The sequence below is a fragment of the Protobothrops mucrosquamatus genome, unplaced genomic scaffold (genome assembly GCF_001527695.2).
Source record: "Protobothrops mucrosquamatus isolate PMUCROS unplaced genomic scaffold, P.Mucros_1.0 scaffold3, whole genome shotgun sequence".
NCBI lineage: Eukaryota > Metazoa > Chordata > Lepidosauria > Squamata > Viperidae > Protobothrops > Protobothrops mucrosquamatus.
In genome coordinates, this window is record NW_015386390.1 from 3,707,493 (window position 1) to 3,729,316 (window position 21,824).

General features: G+C 38.4%; 1 protein-coding gene across 1 annotated transcript in view; it reads left to right on the forward strand.

Moving 5' to 3' along the window:
* PTPN13 (protein tyrosine phosphatase non-receptor type 13) overlaps nt 1-21,824 on the forward strand; it is a gene marked incomplete at its 3' end in the record, with an annotated part of 103,240 nt that overhangs the window by 62,001 nt on the left and 19,415 nt on the right. The window contains exons 17-23 of the mRNA XM_015832359.2: nt 6,288-6,711; nt 8,191-8,288; nt 9,880-9,969; nt 11,750-11,857; nt 13,582-13,713; nt 16,064-16,503; nt 18,748-18,879. Coding sequence (XP_015687845.1) covers nt 6,288-6,711; nt 8,191-8,288; nt 9,880-9,969; nt 11,750-11,857; nt 13,582-13,713; nt 16,064-16,503; nt 18,748-18,879 — 1,424 coding nt within the window. The remainder of the gene's footprint in view (nt 1-6,287; nt 6,712-8,190; nt 8,289-9,879; nt 9,970-11,749; nt 11,858-13,581; nt 13,714-16,063; nt 16,504-18,747; nt 18,880-21,824) is intronic.

Consider the following 21,824-nt stretch of genomic DNA (forward strand, 5'->3'; position numbering starts at 1 on the left):
TGATGGCAATCCTTCATTCTTCCAGTATTGTGCAAAAATTATTCTCGCTGCTGTGGTGATGTGTAAGATTAAATATAATTTCTGCTTATTAATCTTTTCAGGCATTATACCTAGTAAAAAAAGTTCAGGTTTAAAATCAACTTGTTCACCCAATATTTTTTCTAAGGTTAATGCTTCTTTCTACTGCAACAGAGGAGGTCTGTTCTTTTTCCCTTCTCCCCCTCATTTTTCTCCCCCCCCCCACTGTTTCCTACTATTTGCTTTTGTATTTTTGTATTTTAATTCTATATTCTAATAAAATATTACAAACTGTAGAAAAAAAAAGGATCAGTTTTAATTTCTTCGGTGGCTGTTCCTTTGCTGAATCACTTTCCCTCTGTACTAACAATCTGTGTGATTGTTTAACAACCACAGTGGGGAGAGCAGGGGTTGAAGTCATTAAGTGAGGCGATCACCTCGGTGCCTCACTTAACGACTGTCGCGTCTTGAGACTGTAACGGACAGGCTCAAAATTTCTGTTGCTAAGCAAGCTGTTAAGCGAGTTTTAACCTATTTTGCAACTTTTCCTGCCACAGTTGTCACATAATAATAATAATGATAATGATAATGATAATGATAATGATAATGATAATGATAATGATAATGATAATGATAATAATAATGAAGTTGGAAGGTACCTTGTAAGTCATCTAGTCCAACCCCCTGCTCAGGCAGGAAACCCTATACCATTACAGACAAATGGCTGTCCAGTCTCTTCTTAAAAACTTCCAGTGTTGGAACATTCACCGCTTCTGGAGGCAGGTTGTTCCACTGGTTAATTGTTCTAACTGTCAGGAAGTTTCTCCTTAGTTCTAGGTTGCTTCTCTCCTTGATTAGTTTCCATCCGTTATTTCTTGTTTTGCTTTCAGGCGCCTTGGAAAATAGCTTGACTCCTTCTTCTTTGTGGCAGCCCCTGAGATATTGGAACACGGCTATCATGTCCCCCCTCGTCCTTCATTAAACTAGACATACCCAATTCCAGCAGTTTTTCCTCATATGCTTTAGCCTCCAGTCCCCTAATCATCTTTGTTGGTCTTCTCTGTACTCTTTCTAGAGTCTCACCATCTTTTTTACATCGTGGTGACCAAAACTGGATGCAGTATTCCAAGTGTGGCCTTACCAAGGCATTGTAAAGTGGTATTAATACTTCACGTGATCTTGATTCTATCCCTCTGTTAATGCAGCCTAGCACTGTGTTGGCTTTTTTGGTAGCTGCAGCACACTGTTGGCTCATATTTAAGTGATGGTCCACTAGGACTCCGAGATCCCTCTCACAGTTACTACTATTGAGCAAGGTACCCCCTATACTATACCTGTACATTTGGTTTTTCTTGCCTAAATGTAGAACCTTACTTTTTTCACCATTGAATTTCATTTTGTTAGAATCGCTGCAGCTAATGGCTGTTACGTAAATCTGGCTTCCCCATTGACTTAGCTTGTCAGAAGGTGGTTATGTGACCGTCATTAATATGAATCAATTGCCAAGCACCTGAAGTTTGATGATGCGACCATGGGGGTGCTGCAACAGTCATAAGTGTGAAAAATGGTCATAAGCCACTTTTTTTCAGTGCCGTTGTATCTTGAACGGTCACTAAACAAACTGTTGTAAGTCGAGGGCTACCTGTACAGAACATTATTTTCTGTTGAATTCTATGTCTAGTAGTGTTTTCTCTATTATCAGTGGTCGTCCAGCCAACAGCAGATAGTTTACTTCATTATTTCAGCAAAACAAAAGAATATTTCATATTGTGATTCCCTATCTGTGATTTAAAAATCCAGTTTTTCGTTCCAAAACAAATATTTATAATTCCAATCGGTATTTCACTTTGTTCACTCATATTAGAAGTTTATTGAAACAAGTATATCGCCTAAAGTAGGTCTAAGTTTTGTTTATATCATCAGTTACCCCAAATAAGAATTCCCTCACTGCTTCACATGTTCAAAGGGATTTAAAGAGATTGAAATTAGATGAAAAGAGGTTAAATAAAATTGAGTGCTATTTCCCTTTCATCTTCAGATTAACAATATGCTAAAATAGTGATCTATTTCTGAGCACATATTCTGCTTTTTTCTTTCCTCACTGAATAATACAAAGTGACTTCCATTGACTCTCCAGGTGGTCTAACCATTAACCAGACTAGACCTGTTGAACTTGAGAACAGCCACTATAAAAGAAACCTCACCTACAGTCAAACTGCCTACAGTCAGACTGTTGCTACATCTAATCCAATATTGTCAATCAACTGTCAGCAACTTTGCAGAGCCTCAGGCTAGGATCTTTCCCTGCTGTTCTATCAGGAAATGCTAGGGAATGAAGGTGAAACTTGAAACATAAAAAGCATCCTCTCTGCTCTCAATTGAGTTGTAATTCCTCTCTGTAAGACTTATTCTTAAAATATGCACGACATATTTCTCGGAGGTAGTCACTTGCAGAACCACAATTCCTTGACATAGCAATGTCTGGCATGTTAATTAAAAGATTAGGAGAGCTGAAGTCTGACATTTCCGGATAGCATCTATTGGGAAAGTAGTCCTAGTCCCTGAGGACTAGGTGGATAATGACTCAGTACCTGCCTGGATCAAGCCCACTTTTCTCTGAACTAACATGTGACATCTTGTACCTGTAAAATATCAGTATTCAATGAAGTTATAATAATAATAACAATAATAATAAAGTTGGAAGGGACCTTGGAGGTCATCTAGTCCAACCCCCTGCTCAGGCAGGAACCCTACACCATTTCAGACAAATGGTTATCCAGTCTCTTCTTAAAAACTTCCAGTGTTGGAGCATTCACCGCTTCTGGAGGCTGGTTGTTCCACTGGTTAATTGTTCTAACTGTCAGGAAGTTTCTCCTTAGTTCTAAGTTGCTTCTCTCCTTGATCAGTTTCCATCCGTTGCTTCTCGTTCTGCCTCCAGGCTCCTTGGAGAATAGCTTGACTCCCTCTTCTTTGTGGCAGCCCCTGAGATATTGGAACACTGCTATCATGTCCCCCCTTGTCCTTCTCTTCATTAAACTAGACATACCCAATTCCAGCAGCCGTTCCTTATATGCTTTAGCCTCCAGTCCCCTAATCATCTTTGTTGCTCTTCTCTGTACTCTTTCTAGAGTCTCAACATCTTTTTTACATCGTGGTGACCAAAACTGGATGCAGTATTCCAAGTGTGGCCTTACTAAGGCATTGTAAATACTATAGACCAGGGGTCCCCAACCCCTGGTCCATGGACTGGCACCGGTCCGCAGCAGGCCAGAAACCAGCCCGCACAAACAAGCGAAGCCCCATTCACTGCATGCAGGCAGCGCACGAAACCACGCCCCCTCTGGTCCTTGGGAAACCCTCTCTCCACAGAACCGGTCCCTGGTGCCCCAAAGGTTGGGGGCCTCTGCTGTAGATAAATCTTGGCATGTTCACCTGTCAGTAACTGTTGGCACATATTGGTACATGCTAAGATAATAAGTAAAAGGAGTCCCTGCAGATTTCACTCCGTAGTCATTGCCGTCTGTAGGAGTTGATGCTCATCTCTCTTTGAAGGCCATTGAACCTCTGCTGTCTAAAGACATTTCCGCGGTCATGAAGTCATGGAGTGCTGTTATCTTCCCATTGAAGTGGTACCTATTCATCTACTCGCATTTGCATGCTTTCGAACTGCTAGGTTGGCAGGAGCTGGGGCAAGGTCAGGAGCTCACCCCTATGCATGGCACTCGGGTCTCAAACCTGGGCTGCCGGTTGTCCGGCTTCAAGCTCATCATCTTAACCACTGAGCCACCATGCCACTACTAAGATAATACAAATAAGAAAATTTCCAGACATAATGATTAGGGGACTGGAGGCTAAAACATACAAGGAACGGTTGATGGAATTGGGTATGTCTAGTTTAATGAAGAGGACGAGGGGGGACATGATAGCGGAGTTCCAGTATCTCAGGGGCTGCCACAAAGAAGAGGGAGTCAAGCTATTCTCCAAAGCACCAGAAGGCAGGACAAGAAGCAATGGGTGGAAACTAATCAAGGAGAGAAGCAACCTAGAACTAAGGAGAAACTTCCTGACAGTTAGAACAATTAACCAGTGGAACAACCTGCCTCCAGAAGCGGTGAATGCTCCAACACTGGAAGTTTTTAAGAAGAGACTGGGCAGCCATTTGTCCGAAATGGTATAGGGTTTCCTGCCTGAGCAGGAGGTTGGACTGGATGACCTCCAAGGACCCTTCCAACTATTATTATTATTATTATTATTATTATTATTATTATTATTATTATTATTATTATTATTATTATTATTATTATTATTATTATTATGTAATGACTGAGAAACTAACAAAGAAAAAATAGTTCGGAGAAAAAGTTCAGCTTTTGCATATGCTTCCCTCTCCCCTACAAAAAACACACAGCCCAGGGGACAAAAGGATATGGATATGAAGAGGCAGTTTAGAGGAGGAGATGATGGTTTATGTAACTTTTTATAAGGAGAGTCGTGGTATAACACTGGGCAGTGACATTAGAAAAGAGAGAATTGTTTTTGGAATAATGTCAAAAACCTGCAAGTATTAGCTGAAGATTAAGTGTTACTAGAAGGCCTTTAAAGAATCAAACATGTTCCAGCTAGATAAAAGGGAAAAGATGTAAATTTGAGCATTTAAAGAGCCTTGCAATTTGATCCTATGTGTCTGCTCTGGAATTTTGGCTTTAGCCAAGTGCTGCTTTACCCCCTAAAATGTGCTGTGCCATAAACTGTATTAATATGTTTTTCAACCCAGACCGTTGTTCAGCCCAATTTGGGGCAGGAGTTGCAGGAATTGGATTGCTGAAAATTTATGAGATTTGTGAAATCTCTTGATTAGCAGTTGCTATTTTATCAGCATTGGCAAAAGAGGATGCTATCCATTTTGTGATGCTTTCCATCATATTTTCTGGAACCTGAAAATGACAGCCTTTGACATTATAAGCTGTCAGAGGATTTAAGAACTGCAGCGAGTTTATCCTTGCCAATAGATAAAAGGATTTCCCACACATTTTAAAGTTAAGGCTCTAAGATGTATAGTATTTTCATTCAACTTAATCTTTTTATTTAAAATAACATTCCACAATGCTTTCAACAATGACAGAACCTCTAATGCACTGCCCTCATGGGAAAAGTTGGGGAGCCTTCAGAGATGTATCTGCCTTGAAATAGCCCAGGTTAGACTGTATAGCACAGTTAAAACATCAGCACAGGAAATTTTGTATTATTTCATTTTGTATTATGCCATAAACTGTTTTATGATCATGTTTATAGCATAAAACGTTTCGTAAAAGATTGCCAAATTTCCATTTTATGAGAGTCATGGGTCCCAGAGTTTGTACACATTCTTTAAATACCTTGAAGTACCTTGATTCAAAAATGGTTGCCCTATGACAGGGGTAGGCAACCTTGGCTCTTTTATGACTCGTGGACTTCAACTCCCAGAATTCCTGAGCCGGCCATGCTGAGGGGAAAGGGAGAGTTTCCAAGCTCAGCCATGCTGGCTCAGGAATTCTGGGAGTTGAAGTCCACGAGTCATAAAAGAGCCAAGGTTACCTACTCCTGCCCTATGATATACTATTTCACCAGTTAAAGTATACGGGAACCAGAGTTTTAGTAGTATATGGATTTCTCAAGAACAACATTAGTAGCTAGTCTTTTAAGTACTGGCAATACAGTTTTTTGTGCTCGACCTGAGTGACTATATTTTTTATCCTTTGTAATAATGCACATCCAAGTAGACTTTCAAAGTGACCTTCTCCTTCACTTCATCCAGATTTGGGGGTTGGGGCAAGGCTTATTTTCCTCAAGATGAAGAATAGACAGTTCTAAGCATGCTTTTCGAAGTATATATCAATGTATACACATAGTCCTCAACTTACGACCACAATTGAGCCCAAAATTTCTGTCACTAAGCAAGGCAGTTGGTAGGTGAAATTGTTTTGCTCCATTTTATGATCTTTCTTGCTATAGTTGTTAAGTAAATCACTGAAATTGTTAAGTTAGTAACATGGTTGTTAAGCGAATCTGGCTTGTCAGAAGATTGCAAAAGGTGGTCACATGACCCCAGGACATCATCCAAATTTTGATCATATGACCATGGGGATGCTGCAATTTTTTTTAATGTGCTGAGGACAAGCATAAGTGCTGGGTTTTGGATGCTATCTTGATCTCTCCTGGGTTATCTAAATGAGACATATTTCATTTGTTTTTATGTATTGTGTGCATAAACCAATTCCATCTCTTTGCAGAAAGAGCATCCCTTAGGAGTCTCAGCCTCCACCCTGATTCCGTGAAAGGATTTAACATGGGACGTGCCATCAGTACCAACAGCCTGGCCAGCAGCACGTTGAACAGGCTTGCTGTCCGGCCATCGACAGTACAAGCAGAGATTCTCAAAAGACTCTCCTATTCAGAATTGTCCCTTTTCCAGCCTGCCCAAGGATATTCCAGAGACAAAAACGAGAAGACGTCATGGGAGGAAAGACCCAAAATTATGAGCAAATCTTTCCATGACTTGACACAGAGTCAGGTGTTGGTCAGCCCCGTTCGGAAAACTTTTGCCGCCTCTGGGAACTCCTCATCACGGAAAATGGAGGAATTGATGGAGAAGATCTTTCAAACAGCGCCAAAATCTAATACCGAATCAGTGGTTGGAGGAGCAAAACTCAACAAGTAAGGATGTTTCTTAGGGATTGATTTTAACATGGCCGTCTTCATGGTAGGTGCTGAATAGGTACTTTCTGCAGAGGAGATAAAGTTGGTTGCTCATATGTATAGTATGCATAATTTTGAACCTCATGGTAGGATTTCAGACACTGTCTATGAAGATTCTCAGTCATCCAGGTCATGGTTGTCCCAAAAGTGCTTTTTCAAGAAGCAACTGGACTTTCTTGTTTTTCTTTGAAAACGTTTCGCTTCTCATCCAAGAAGCTTTTTCAGCTCTGACTGGATGGTGGAGAATTTATATTTATATACATTTAGATTTATATTCCTTGCAAGAATATAAAGGCTCCAGACCCATTTGCACTTCTCAGGTGACCCTGAGGACACAGATTAACCTCCAAGTGGTCTCAACGACTCTCTAAAAGAATGCAAATGACCAGCCTTCTGCAAGGAATATAAATCCTTCCATTCCCCACCATCCAGTCAGAGCTGAAGAAGCTTCTTGGATGAGAAGCGAAACATCTTCAAAGAAAAACAAGAAAGTCCAGTTGCCTCTTGAAAAAGCACCTTTGGAATTTCAAGCATTCTTTTACTTTGGTGCAATTTTAGATTCTTTTACTTAATATAAATTAGTGTTTGTGTTACAATTTAATTTAATTTAATATAGGCTATAACACGGATTCAATATGATACACTATTTTACAAATGTATTTTAACTCTATCCTAAATTTTATTTGTCTATTACCTGCGCTGGTCTTTGATCGCAATAAATCAAATTGAATTGAATTGATTTCAAGCATTGTATATATCTGGGGAAGCTAATATACGAGAAGAATTTCCTTGTAAAATACTTGCAATGTGACCATGGTAATTTTTTTAGGAGCCCCCCTGTGGAAGTGGTAGCATTTCAAAATATTGTGTGTTAATGGGAAATTAGCATAGATAACTTTTAAGGACAATTAACTGCAGATATTAAACATAATCCCAGACTTTTTTTATAGATATAAAAGCAGGAGTCTGTAAACTGTATTAAGCAGCTGGTATTATTAGGCCAAAGGCAAGGAAAGTTTCCTTTTTAGATTCATTTTTTTAGTAGTGAAACATTGAGCACTTCTGCAGCACTATAAAACCAACCATTTGTGGCTGAAATTTTCCTGATGTAGGAACAGGAGCCACTGTGGGGAAGCAAGAACTGCATTCACGTACATTGCAGGATTCATTTTCATTCCACCATGCTTAAAACTTCTTTTTGTGGTTGCCTTTCATATTGATTTCCATGTGCTTTGCTTCCACGCACATAAATTGAACTTATTCACATTTCACAGATCTCTGCCAGCATGTTCTTTGATGTGAAGTATGCATTTTTATGCCTGTTTTGTGTACCATATTAGCTTGTATCTTTATTTTATTACATTTTTCCTTTGTTCTTTTCTGCTTTCTATTTTCCTCACTTTTTTTCCCTACTCTGTTTCTTCAACCATTTTTTAGTTCAGACTCCCATGCAGGTTTAAATGCCAGCCTAGAAAGAAAGAAAAATGAATTTGACTCTTCATCCACAGAAGATACAGACCAAGCCTTTGTAATAGGTCAGCATTGTTTGGTTTCAGTCCAATTGTACTGTGCAATTTAGAAGCCTAAGCAATTTTCTAGTTGGCTATTAACAATTGACTTACATTGTGAATTTGTTCTGAACTATTTGGGAGAATGCTAATGTTATTTAATGCTTTGTTTGCTCACTTTTTGGGGAACCAATGTTAATTTATTCTTTTTCCCACCTCAAGAAAAAGTAACTGACGAGAGTCCCAAAGTATTGCAACTCTTTCTTACAGAAAAAAAGAGAACCAAATAAATGTGACAAATTTATTACAGTGGTAATTTTTGTGTTATATTTTAGCCCCATAGGTAAGCTGTGTTGTTTGTTCCCTTAGCTTCTCTTTGCTACAACAAGTATAAAGGCTCCAACTTTCTTTATGGGGCTGTCGTAAAAGATTAAAAGATGATTTAGATATAAAAATAAATGCATCTTTATTAAACACCCTTCCATATCACTGCTAATTGCAGAGAATCCTGATGCACTTCAATAAACCTTAAGTAATATTTCAGAATAAACGTGGAGTAAAATAAAAACCAGAATATATGTACAAAAAGTCAGTTGATAGGCGAATTGATGGAAGGACAAAATTAAACATTTTAAAGGTGTCTAAAAACCCTTGGGATGGGTAGTTATTGCACCAGATAGAAGAAACTATGGAGAAAGTTCTAGATCTTGAGAAAACCAATTCTAGATCTTGATGAAAGCATTCTAACTAAATATTAACATTGTAAGTCCAGCTATTTAAGACCAGACTACATCAGCCTGCCGCTTTGCATATATGCAAAAAAATTCCCATCATTCCTTATTACTAGTACCAAACGACATAATTTCTTAAAGTAATGGGATTTCTCCTACACATCAAGAGTGCTCTTGATATGACAACATTCAGAAAAGTGTCATGGATTTCTGCAGGGAGGCAAGGGGTTCAAATTATAAAACAGGCACCATAACACAAACTGAGTTTGTGAGGTTTTTTGTACTGAAGTTGTAACCTTGCACCCAAGTAGGCAAGGAGCAGAGCTGCTAACATGATGTTATGAAACATTGGATCATTTTCTTGCTTTCGGCATCTCTGAGAAATGAGTCATCCTAAGAATGAGTTTTCCTCATCTACCCATATAAATAATCTATGCAATGAGAATTACATTGGTTCAACAAAAGAAGCAGGCAAAACAAAATTCTTCCTCTTTTGACACACCCCAACCCTAAAATGGGAAACACTACAAAAGCATAAAATAGAATGTCCACGTTTTTAAGTCTCCATGTATTGCAGGCAAACTTGGTTCATTCGCTGCTTGCATGCTGTGTCATGGATCAGAATGATTCAGTTTCTTAAATGTTCATTACCTCCCTAATATGTCATGTAGAAAGAAGATGTTTATTTTTTCCACATCCATTCTGAAACTGTCAATGTAGAGTTGAAGCTCACCATTAATTCATTTTGAATTTTGGGAAGGTTTAATTGTACAATGAATTGAAACAAAGCTTGATTTATGTAGTGTGGTAGCTAAGAAATAGAATTTGTCTCATTATATTTCAGTATTATTTTTTTAAAAAAAATGTGCTGTTGCTTTGGTCCGCAGATGGTCTCCAAACAGAGAAGAATATAGTGTCTTTACCAGAAAGGGAGGTCAACTTGATCAACTTGAAAAAAGATGAAAAATATGGCTTAGGTAAGTAGATGTTACTTTATCAATTACATATAAATGCAGAAATTAAAAAAAAACAAGTAGATCACACAGTGTATTGAAAGGAGGCTTTCACTGTCAGAACTATCCCTGAGATTTGAGTCATTAATACAAACTTATTGTTGTGGTGGGGCAAAAAATATATTTTTTTCCTTTCAAAAGAAGTTGATGTTTATGCATGTATGTTTGTGTGTATGTATGTATGCATGTTTATAAACTGCCCAATTTGACTGACTTTGGATGGCATGCACAAGGAAACTGAGACGGAGTCATCCTGATAAAACATGTAGTAACAATATCATAAGTAACAATATCGTAAGTACAGTAGTTCAAAATTAGTACAAATTAAAAAGCACTTATGAATTGGGCCTGGGAGCATTCTAGCGATCAGTGCAGCAATCTCAAAGGAGGTTGAGATATCCATAATATCCAGTTTGCCCAAATAGCTGTGTTTTGTTTGTTTGTTTATTCAAATGTATTTCCCATCACAATCATAGAGTCTCAGACGTTTATTAAAAAAGACAATAATATAATTACAAATGATAAAAAAACACTCTACATATAGAACCCCAAACTACATCAAGACCCAAACACCGTCTAGAAAATGCCCATCTTCAGCTGTTTTCATAAGGCCAATAATTGTGGAGCTAATCAACCCCCAATAAGAAAGCATTCCAGAAATCCAGCCCCAATATGGAAAAATAGTACCCCCAGGGCTTCATGTCCTCCCCCAACTTCCAAAACTGGAAGACAGACAACTGCTTCTCTCACACAATCCAAGTGGTTGGGTTGACTTCAGTGGAGAGATACAGTTGTACATTTTGTAACAGCTGAAGCTTCCAAGTTATCTTCAAGGAGCATATTGCACTAGTTCTGTCATCAAATGACTTTTGTTCTTTTCACTGAGAAATTTGAAAATTGTGCTACCACGATTTTCCCTAATCAGGGCTCTTTCCGTACTGTTGTGAATTATAATTTTTATCATCTCTGACATCTGAATTCTGATAAAGGATATTGAGAGTTATGCTCTAAAAATCATTTGGATTAGGGGTGGCTGTTTCATGTCATGTTTTGAACAGTAAAGCAGTGATGATTGGCTTGTACCCAACACAAATAATTCAAAGATATTTTGCAACTGGATTTTCTATTCAGGCTTTAAGGATCAAAAACTGGGGAGAAAAGGTATCCAATAAACATGTCTAATAGCTGATATAAGCAATATTTGAACAGCCCAGGCCAGCACTACATAGAAAGTGATGTCCCAAATAATTTCTTCTGTCCTTTCAGTCATTATCCAAACAAGTCCTAAACTTTTCGTAGATACCATCTAAGATAGCAGTTGTTATTATATTTGTGGTGTTGGTGGTTTCCACAGTTCTGTGTAGTACAAAGAGCTAATATATAACAAACCCAGCAATTTGGAGCCAATAACATTAAAATCCAGATGTTTCAGTCTAGACATTCCTCAGTCCAGTGCCTTCCAAATGTGTTTTGAATGCATCTTCCTAAACTTCTTGAGCCAAGTATGTAGTTTCTGGGTATCTGAAGAGTCCTACATTGGGGAAGGCAACTAGATACCAACACTGGCCACTCATAAGAGAATTCCCTACTAGGGCAATTCAACAGAGATCCATTTTAGTCTTAGGATATTTGAGGGCATTGTTTTACCCAGAAAAATATCTTGGCAAACCACACAAGTAATAAATCAGTAAGCCATTGGTTTGTGAAATATTGCTATGAATAACCAAAAAGTTATTTTTAACAGGGTTTGAGATAACTGGTGGCGAGAAGACTGGAAAATTTGATCTTGGAATTTTTATCCAATCAGTAACTCCTGGGGGACCAGCTGATTTGCAAGGATCATTAAAACCAGGTGATGTTCCACAAAATAGGAATTAATTACACTTCTTTTAAAATGAACACAGAAGTATGAAATCTGCAGTTTTAATATTTTAATTTATTTTAATTATTTTTCTATTTGTTTTATAACCTGTCACCTTACAGGGGGGATGGGTGGCATAAAGATTTGATAGGTAGGTAGGTGGATAGATAGATAGATAGATAGATAGATAGATAGATAGATAGATAGATAGATAGATAGATAGATAGATAGATAGATAGATAAATAGATAAATAGATAAATAGATAAATAGATAAATAGATAAAATGAAATTACCTGAATGTTTCATATTAAAACTTCCAGTATCATCCTTGGTAATATTTTAATACATAACTTTGAATATTGGCTAATTGTTTGGAAATTATATTAAGAGATGCAGATAGAGATAGAGACATGATAGAAACAGAGATCAAGATTGAGGTATATGAATAAATATTAGGGTTATTACAGCTCTAAATCAATGGAACTCTAGTAGTCTATTGCCATTCTTACTTTACCAATTACTTGATTGATGGTGATATGATTAGAAAAACGATGACAGAAGATTTGTAAGATAAAAAGAAATGAAGATTAAACTATTTAAGTCTGTAGTCATGTCGTTGTCAGAGTTTTCCAATATATTCCTAGACTCTGGGACTTTGACCTCATAAAAATCCTCATTCTGTGCCTACTGGAGTTATTTGGACTATAAAGCTTGAAGGTGTTTTTTTCTAATAATTTATTTGTACATCTTCAAATATTGAAGTTATTTAAACTGCCAATTTGTAAGAATGCTCACTTGGCCTTTATAAGTTTCCACACTAAAGAGAATAGATTTTATTGTTAATAGGATAAGATGTATAACACAGTGTTAAGATATTTAAATTCAGTAGCTGGAACAGTGGGGTTGTACAATGAGCTAGAACACACAGCTATAATTGATTGGTTGGGGCGTGCTGTCTGGCTCCTGTGTGAGGCAATCTGCATTGTGATTGGTTGCTATGGGTGTGGAGAGGGAGTTTCCCTTTTTTGCCGCCTTTTTCTTCTGTGTGCTCTGTGTGCCCTGATGATTTACCTCATGATGTAGTGTGCCTATCTTGTTTGCTGTATATATAGATGTAAAATATATTTGTTTATATAAAACTACAAGTTCTGGCTCCATTTGGACACTTGCTGTGCAATTCCCTGACACACAAATATGTTAAAATGAACTCCAACTTGCAGATTTGGTGAATCTCTTCTGAAAACACTGAACACTAGCAATCTGCAAAACAGATTCTATACTGCACATTCTTTCCAGCTCTACCGTTTGTCAAACTCTGTGGTAATAATTTGTGATATTGGCTTTAGAAGGACACCTTCTACTAGTCTCATAAAGAGGAGTCATTCTGACATACCAAACGGTGGTCCTGGAAATGGGAATTGCCTTTTTGGAATTCTTATTCTGCATAAGATTGGAGAATTTTAAATTCATATAAGGGAAATTAATCACATGCATATTATTCTTTCTGTTACTGGTGTGTGTAATACATTTCCCCAACATTTCATAATGAGTTTACCATGTTTTGCTGCTCCAGTTTAATAACATTTATGTTTGGAAGAATGTTTGCTTGCAAAATGAAATGAATGATAAACTTTGGAAATATGAGTAGAGGACAGTCAAACTTTAGAAACATCTATTCTGGATTGTTAATTTCTGACTTAATCCATCTGCATAGGAGATCGTCTGATTTCAGTAAACAGTGTGAGTTTGGAAGGGGTCAGCCATCTTGCAGCTTTAGAAATTATTGAGCATGCTCCAGAAAATGTGACCCTTGTCGTTTCTCAGCCTAAGGATGGATCAGTTAAAGGTATTTCCCAAAATAAAAGTTTTTTTCTAGGTTAACAATTCGTATATAGCAACCTGCAATTCTTTCTGTTCTAATCAATATTTTCCTTCTTCCAGATGCTTTTCTGTGCAAGAGGGCCTAAATGAGCCCATATTAGCATTGTGCAGACCTTTGGCATAGAAAAAGTAGTGCACAAACATAGCGCCTACCTATTCAGAAAGCCCTTGAGTTACCCAGTGGTAAGATGGGCGACCAATGAGTTTGATAATAAAATAAAATAAAATAAATAACCATAATGGAGCCTACTCAGTATGGTTGCAAGTCATAATGGTCGTAAAACATGACTGTCCTGATTTTTATGACATTTTGGTGGTGATCATTAAATGAATGCAGCGGTTGTAAGTGAGAATACTACAGTCATAAGTGAGAATGCTGCAGTTATTAAGTGACCCAGTGTTCACTATGGCACAGTTTTGCCAAATACTGGATGTAAGTGCCATTTTTCAACAAATCTGTCATAAGCTGCAGTCATGTGATACTGAGTGCCCGAAATGTCTGACCATCAGAATTTCAGATCCAGGTCCTAAATTCCCTTTTTCAGATAGGTTGGTCACTAAATGATCAGTCGTAAGTTGAGAACTACTTGTAACTCCAAAAGCAGCTACTTCTTGATAAGGTTGCGTGGCTGTCCTCCACAGCTATTAACAATTGCAGGAAAAGACAGACGACTTGCTTTAAGGAATTTCAGGCAAGTGCAATTTTTGTATCCCCAGTTTGTGTTCAAAAGCACTGCATGGCCTTTGTTACCATTTCTGTAAGTGGCTCCTTAGCTATAGGTTCTACAGTACAAGTATTGCCAATTCACATCTGACCTAATCAGCTGATAAAGATGGTTTTCTGATAGAAAAAGAGAGGAAAAAAAGAGCAAGAGCCTTCTGAAAGGATAGCCACAGGATGGCCAACTTCTTTCAAGGCGATTGAATCATTCTGTTGTTGTTTTTTCTTTGTATATCCAAATACTTGAACTTAGCCCTAGGCTCAGATGACAGGGGTGGGCATGTGGAATTGCCAAGGCAGATTGTGATAATTTGAAACAGACAATAACATTCAAAATAGAAGAAGAATGGAACTAATAAAAGTGGAAAAATAAAGACCTAGAACTACAGCAGCTATTCTGTCCCAGACAGAACAGACAGCCTTAGTCTGATCCAGGACAGATAGATAACTCAGAGGAATAAACAGAAAATATCGCTTTATTCTGGGAATCCTAAACAATAACTCACAGTTATGTAGAGATACGTCCAAAAGTATATTTCAGCAATATTGGTTCATTCCACAGGTAATTTGATAATGGATTTTCCCCTCTTCTTCTGCATAAGTATCACATGTTGGCATAGGACCTCCAAGCCGTGTGGCTAGGAGACATGAGGCTGGATGAACAAAGGCATTCCAAACTGGCTTGTGTCCAGGAAGTCTCCCAATACCCTTTAGAAACTCCTCCCACTGACCCATCAACATGGGATGACTGACTAGCTAAACTACATTTCCCATAATCCATCTCTTAAGGAGACAGCACTTAACCCAATATATGCCAGATATTCTAACATACAGATACATGCTCTCTAGTTAGGGTTACATAGAGCTATATGAGCCAGAACAGCAGCTAAAAACTTCATATCAAGACATAATAAACAAGATGGAACAAATTATTTTCATAGCCAGCTGAAATGCCACTAAGGGAAGAGTCCCTTGGGCTTTCCAAGTATGAGAGAGAGACCTCTGTAGACTTGGTGTCAAATTAATCCCCAAATTCTCTGATTTTCCAAATTTGTGTGAAGTTCTATTTTATATTTGTTTTCAGGCTTATAAATTCTCTTATTGACCCTTTTAGAATGCACATTTTGGACTCAATAACTGAAGTGTGGGTGCAATTCATTTGGCTCATTCTGAGATATGTGCAAATATATACATTTTTATTTCATATAGGCTCTAACCACCATGCAAGATATAATCTATCCTGGATTAATTATTCTAGGGAATCAACAAATAATGGCTAGCAGGACCAGAGGAAAAAACTCAAAACATAAACCAAATCAAGTCATGGTCTAGGATCTTTTATTACTAATAACCATAGTTCCCTAGTTAAACTAAAACAGAAAGGTTTGGTTAACAATTCCAAGAAATATTCAATCCTAGAATAACAAGATATGTGTAAAGAGGGAAACTGGTACTACTGGGCAGGGAATTCTGGGAGACAAAAGTCCAACCATCTTAAAGTTGCTGAAGTTAAAAAAAATAGTGATCTTTCTCACATCTGTGTCTGGAAAGGTGATTCAATAATTTTATTATTGGAGTTTCCATTTATCCTTAGGAACGTCCAGTCTCCTAAGAAAGGGATGCTTTAAAAAGACTTCCTTGAGGGCAGACCATGAGGCTGAGTCCTCTTCAGAGGAACAGAACTGGCCAGTAAGTCACTGGAGACCCAACTCTGGAAGTGTATCTGGTATTTGCTCAAGCAAATGGGGTGGGAGTCTCAGCTCCCAAGACTCCAGGACCGAGAGTGCTAGCCTGTCCCAAACCAACCACAGCCTTGGCCACCATATCAATGACCAGCAGGAATTGCAGCATTGCAGTAATCCTCTCCTGGGCCCTCCCAAATGCGGTGAAAAGAATGGATCTTCTTCAGAGACCAACCTGATCAAAACCAAACTGACTGGCATGGCAGAGACCCCCGACTATTCTGACCGAGGGGATTCTGACATGGATGAAGCCACTTACTCCAGCAGTCAGGAGCAAACCGCATTGAAAAGGGTAACGTTGATTTCAGTTGCATGGCTTTTTCTGTAAGCAAAAAGACCCGGTGTTTGTTAGAGCAGGTTTACTAAGGGGAAAGGGAATCGTGGGCAGGGTGTACCAATGGTGCTGTTGGTTAATTGCTCATGCCCTTAAACTTACGTTTGTGGCCAAAGTTTTCTCTAGGTGAAATGCATGGTGTTATCACCAGAGAAAAAGAGAGAGAGGGAAAAAAAAAGAGAGAGAGAGAGAGAGAGAGAGAGAGAGAGAGAGAGAGAGAGAGAGAGAGAGAGAGAATCCTTTAACTTTTAAAAAGCTATTTTAACTGGCTTGCTGCTAGGCAATGAAACTTTTTGTATTTTTGTTATTTTAATGAGAGTTTTGCTTATTTACATCAACTTGGTTAATATTTAGACAGAAAACATTTTGGTACTGACAATATTTTTATGGGTTATTTTATGGATTAGGTTATCAGATCTCTACCACGAGAGCTCTGGAGATGGTCTGTATTTTTTTGCAGATCTGACACTCCAAATTATTGTGATGAATTTGGCTCATAAAGATTTATTTATGCAACTTTTTGTTCTTTGATCCTTGACTTGCTGCAGCTTTGTGAGTTGCTCTGTAATCTCTGTAATCATTTCTATGTTCACAAATTTGTGGTTTTCACTTGTACTGAAAGCTATAAATAGCCAATTCACTGCCAGAAGAAAAGTTGCCAATATAAGAAGTCCTCCAGCTCAGTCCTCAGCAGAACTGGAGAGAAACAAAGGGGGAAGAATAAAGGACATTAAAAGAGGGGGGAAATTATCCTATTGCCTGGCAATCATCCTCTCGCAAATGGGTCAGACTTAAAAGGAATTTGTTTTTCTGGATGGGTTGACACACCACACTTCAGATACAGATTACATGAAAAATTATAGTGGATTGTTTTACCATAATTCTTAGCTGAGCCATAATGAAAAGTCTAGTATAGCTTTTGAGTTGATAGAAGTTGTGTATCCCTGCCCTAAAACATTTTGACAGGGTTCATAAAATATACTTAAGGCACAGCCAGTCCAACCATTTTTGGCTTAGCACAGTATGTAAATCTAGCCAGTATCCTTGACCAAATTCAAGACTACTAATTTTAGGGTAACTGTCTAGACCTGCAAAACTCCAGGGGACAACTAGATGGCAGACAAGTGATATAGAAAAAAATTACCTCTGTGGAACCCTCTCAAAGTGCTCAGATTTTTTGCAGGATTGTAATTTTAACTAATCAATTTCCTGAATAAGTCATGTGAATTATTTTCTAGTTAGATCACAGTTGACTGCAACAATCTGAAATTCTATCACAGCATGCGTGTGATGACATCGTGATACAAATCCTACCTCTAACATACTTTTGTCTCAATATTTGACGTATGTTAGTAGCAGTATTTGCATCTTGTCATCACATACATCTTGTCACTTGTCCTTCTTTCTCCTTCCTCCAGATGTAAGTCAGCTGATTAACTTTCTGGTCACATGATGTGGTGTTAGCATGTTTTAATTTGGCAAGATTCTGTCTATGGATGAGGAATAAAAAAAAAAATCCATTGGGAAGAATCACAATGTGTCTTTCTTGGATTTTGGAGTCTGACACTATGTGATTATAGCATGCTAAACTGTTTAGCAAAGTTTTCCTCACCTGCACAAGTATTGGCATATTGATTTCTTTGTTGTAAAAATTAATTTGTATAAAGCATTGGCCACAGCATCACAAACATCTTATCTTTGTTTATCACGTGTAGATGGAATTTACACTGGGGTAAATATGCTTATGTTTGATTAAAATAGAATGCTCTTTTAATACATATCTTTGTATTCTGTTTATAAAGAATTTTTTTTTCTATTTCAATCCTTTGGTTATCTCAGTACAGATAATCCTTGTTCAACAACTGCTTCGTTTAGTGACCATTCACAGTTGATCAAGAAATAACTTTGCCATGAGTCCTCACATTTATGATCTTGGCAGGACTGTGAACCAAAGGAAAGCTAAAGTGAAATTGTAAGCAGTTGCAGTTTTGCTTAGCGCTTCACTTAACAATCAAGTTACCGTTCCCAACTGTGGTCATTAAACATGGGCTACCTGTAAATACATTGTTATCATAAATTGGTATAGGGTTTCCTGCCTGAGCAAGGGGTTGGACTAGAAGACCTTCATGGTCCCTTCCAACTCTATTATTGTTGTTGTTGTTGTTGTTGTAACCCTTTTGCCTTTTTTCTTCTTACATAAAGGAAGCTTCCTTGGTGAATTTCTGCAGCTCCATGAATTCTAAAATATCTCTTAAACCTGGAGATATCTTTGAAGTCAGACTGGCCAAAAATGAGAACGGCTTGGGCATAAGTGTTACGGTACTGTTTGACAAGGTTTTAAGCTGATTTATCTTTTTCTCCACTCCCAAGTCACCTGTTCAAATGCATGATTTACAGAGAAGCGGTGGACCTTAAGTACTTGCTTGTTGCTAATCTTTTACCTTTCTTAACCACCTTGCAGTTATGCAAACATGGATATAGTTACAGATCTGTGCAGGGCAACTAAATATATAAACACAAATCAGTTTAATGCTGGGCTCTTTTTGTCCTGCAAATAGCAAACCTTAATAAATGCAAGCAGTGTAGACTTCAACCGTCAACAGGCATATAGAGATAAACAATATCTACATGCCATTCCAAAGAGACAATCAAGAAAAGCCAGAAGGGAACCAAAAAACTGACCAAAATACCTTCTTGCCAGCAATCAACCCCCAGATAAGCATAGATTAAGACCATGATTAATAGTAGACCCCACTCCCTTTTAGCAATTATGCTGTTACCTAATTGCATAATGAACCGTTTGCAATGTAGACTTTGTAATGTGCATCTTTAAATGTGTGTGTGTGTGTGTGTGTGTGTGTGTGTATGCAGTGGTAGGATTCAGTCGAAAGCTATTTTTGGTTGAGTTTGGTGAACCGGCTGAATCCCACCACTGGATGGCGCCCACTGAAGCCCTAGCCCTTTTTTGCAAGGCCCAGAACGGCCCTCTGGAAGTGCGTGGACGCTGCTTCCGGAAGTCCATTCTGGGCCTGGGAGGCCCACAGGAGGCCTCCCAGCCCCAGAATAGCCCTCCGGAAGCCCTTGGACACCGCTTCTGGAAGTCCGTTCTGGACCTCAGAGGCCCAGAAGACGCCTCCCAGGCCCAGAATAGCCTGCCGGAAGTGCATGGACGCTACTTCCAGAAGTCCGTTTTGGGCCTGAGAGCCCAGGCCTAGAACAGGCTTCTGGAAGCGGCGTCCACACGGTTGTTCACATATTTGAATCCCACCATTGTGTATATGGGTACTTTCCAAACATTCTGACTGGAAATCAGAGTAGCCTCACGTTTCCATGGTTCTCTTCCTCTCAGCTCCTAGAATTTTGTCCTTTTTGTTATCAAAGTTCCATCCTCTATTGCAACCATCGACACCCCGTTGTACTCTTAGCTGTGCCACCCACAACACAGACAGTAGCCAGGGAGGGTTTTCCCAGTTCTTTTTCACCCCTGAAGAAAGCAGACGTGGTGAGGAAAGGATGGCAGCTTTTTGCTAGCGTTTGCCTTCTTCCGTTGGTCAACTCTCTGGCTCCGTAGAAGAGCTGAGCACAGCAATAGGGACAATTGTGTGGCGCAGCGAAACTGCTGACAAGGAAATAACAGGCAAAGCAAGTGACCCTATGGAAGGCTGAAGACATTATTATTTTTTATTGAAAAATATTTTCCGCATAATAAATAAAATAGCATTCCTGTATATGCAAAGAAGCTTGAAAATAGCAAAGGGAAAAATGTGTTACTGACAAAAATGTGTCACAGAAAAGAACAGGCACATCCAGAAATGTGTAGCAAGTTAAAACAAATCAAAAGTAGGCAACAGAGGCAATAAATGAAGCAAAGATGAAGGATCATAATAAAAATGTATCTTTAGAGTGAGCATATTTGCTTTCTAACATCTGGAAATACCAATTTGCCCAAGATAAAACAAACAAGCATAGTCACATAGCACCTTGAAGGTTAATCTTTATATCAACGGGGACTGTAATTAACTTCCCCAAATGTTGAAGTTGGCAAGTGTATATATACATGGCAATAAGAATAAGGGAGAAAATAGCAGTGCATAGCTAAAAAGGCAGCCTAAGAGGATTCAGTTAAACAGTGAAAAATAAACAGTGCCATCATAGTTTGCAAAAGACACACTAATTTGCAAAACCGGGTCAGAATTTTCATTTGCTTATGACATCCTCATACTTCACTAGTGTGAATTTCTCACAGCTGTCCTAACATACATAGCTACTTTAATTCACATGGAAATTATGCTCACGATTGCAGCCCAGTCTCCTAACAGACTGCTCTGCTTTTCATCCCTGCAGTAAACCCATTGAGACCTGTAAGTTATTTACCCAGGTTTACAGTGTTTTTAAGGGTGGGTTATTGGCACCCTGGCAAGAAAATGAATTTTTCTCAGACATTCCATGAGCTCCCTCTGGTGATCAGAAAGCAAAATATCAGTAATATGTATTTTCCGTTGATACATAATGAACGTCAAAGATTTGTTGGTTGCAAGGCAGAGGGCTTTAAACTGCTTTAAAAGAATATATCATTCCAATCAAGAAACTATTAACCGATAATTAAATATTACAGGTAGTCCTCGACTTATAACCATTGGTTTAGTGACCAAAGTTACAACATCACCGAAAATAGTGATTTATGACGGTTTTCACACAAGACACGACTACTGACATGTATTTATGACGTTAGCAGTGTCCCAGGGTATGCAATCCTCTTTTGTGACCTGACGAGCAAATTCAATGGGGAAGCCAGATTCATTTAACAACTATGTTACTAACTTAACAACTGCAGTGTTTCACTTAACAACTGTGGCAAGAAAGCTTGTTAAACAGGGCAAAACTCACTTAACAAGTGTCTTGCTGAGCAACAGAAATGTTGGGTTCAGCTGTGGTCATAAGTCGAGGACTACCTGTACATGTACATAACACAGCTGCATTTGTTTTTAGATAAGCCAGTGATAGCTTGGCAGCCAAAATGATTTCAGTCCATGTTCAAAGGTTTTATGACGAGATCACCTTTTTCTCTAGATCAGCATTTTTCAAACTTGGTAATTTCAAGATGTGTAAACTTCAATTCCCTAGCCTCCCATGCTGCTTGGAATTGGCCTCTTATGTTTAATTTGCATGCAACTCAAAAAGCATCTGTTGTTCATGTGGGGTTTAGGTTGTCTGCCTACTTCTGGTGAAATGCTTCCACAAGTATTGCAATTGCATGGACTTCTTAAGCCACTGGATTA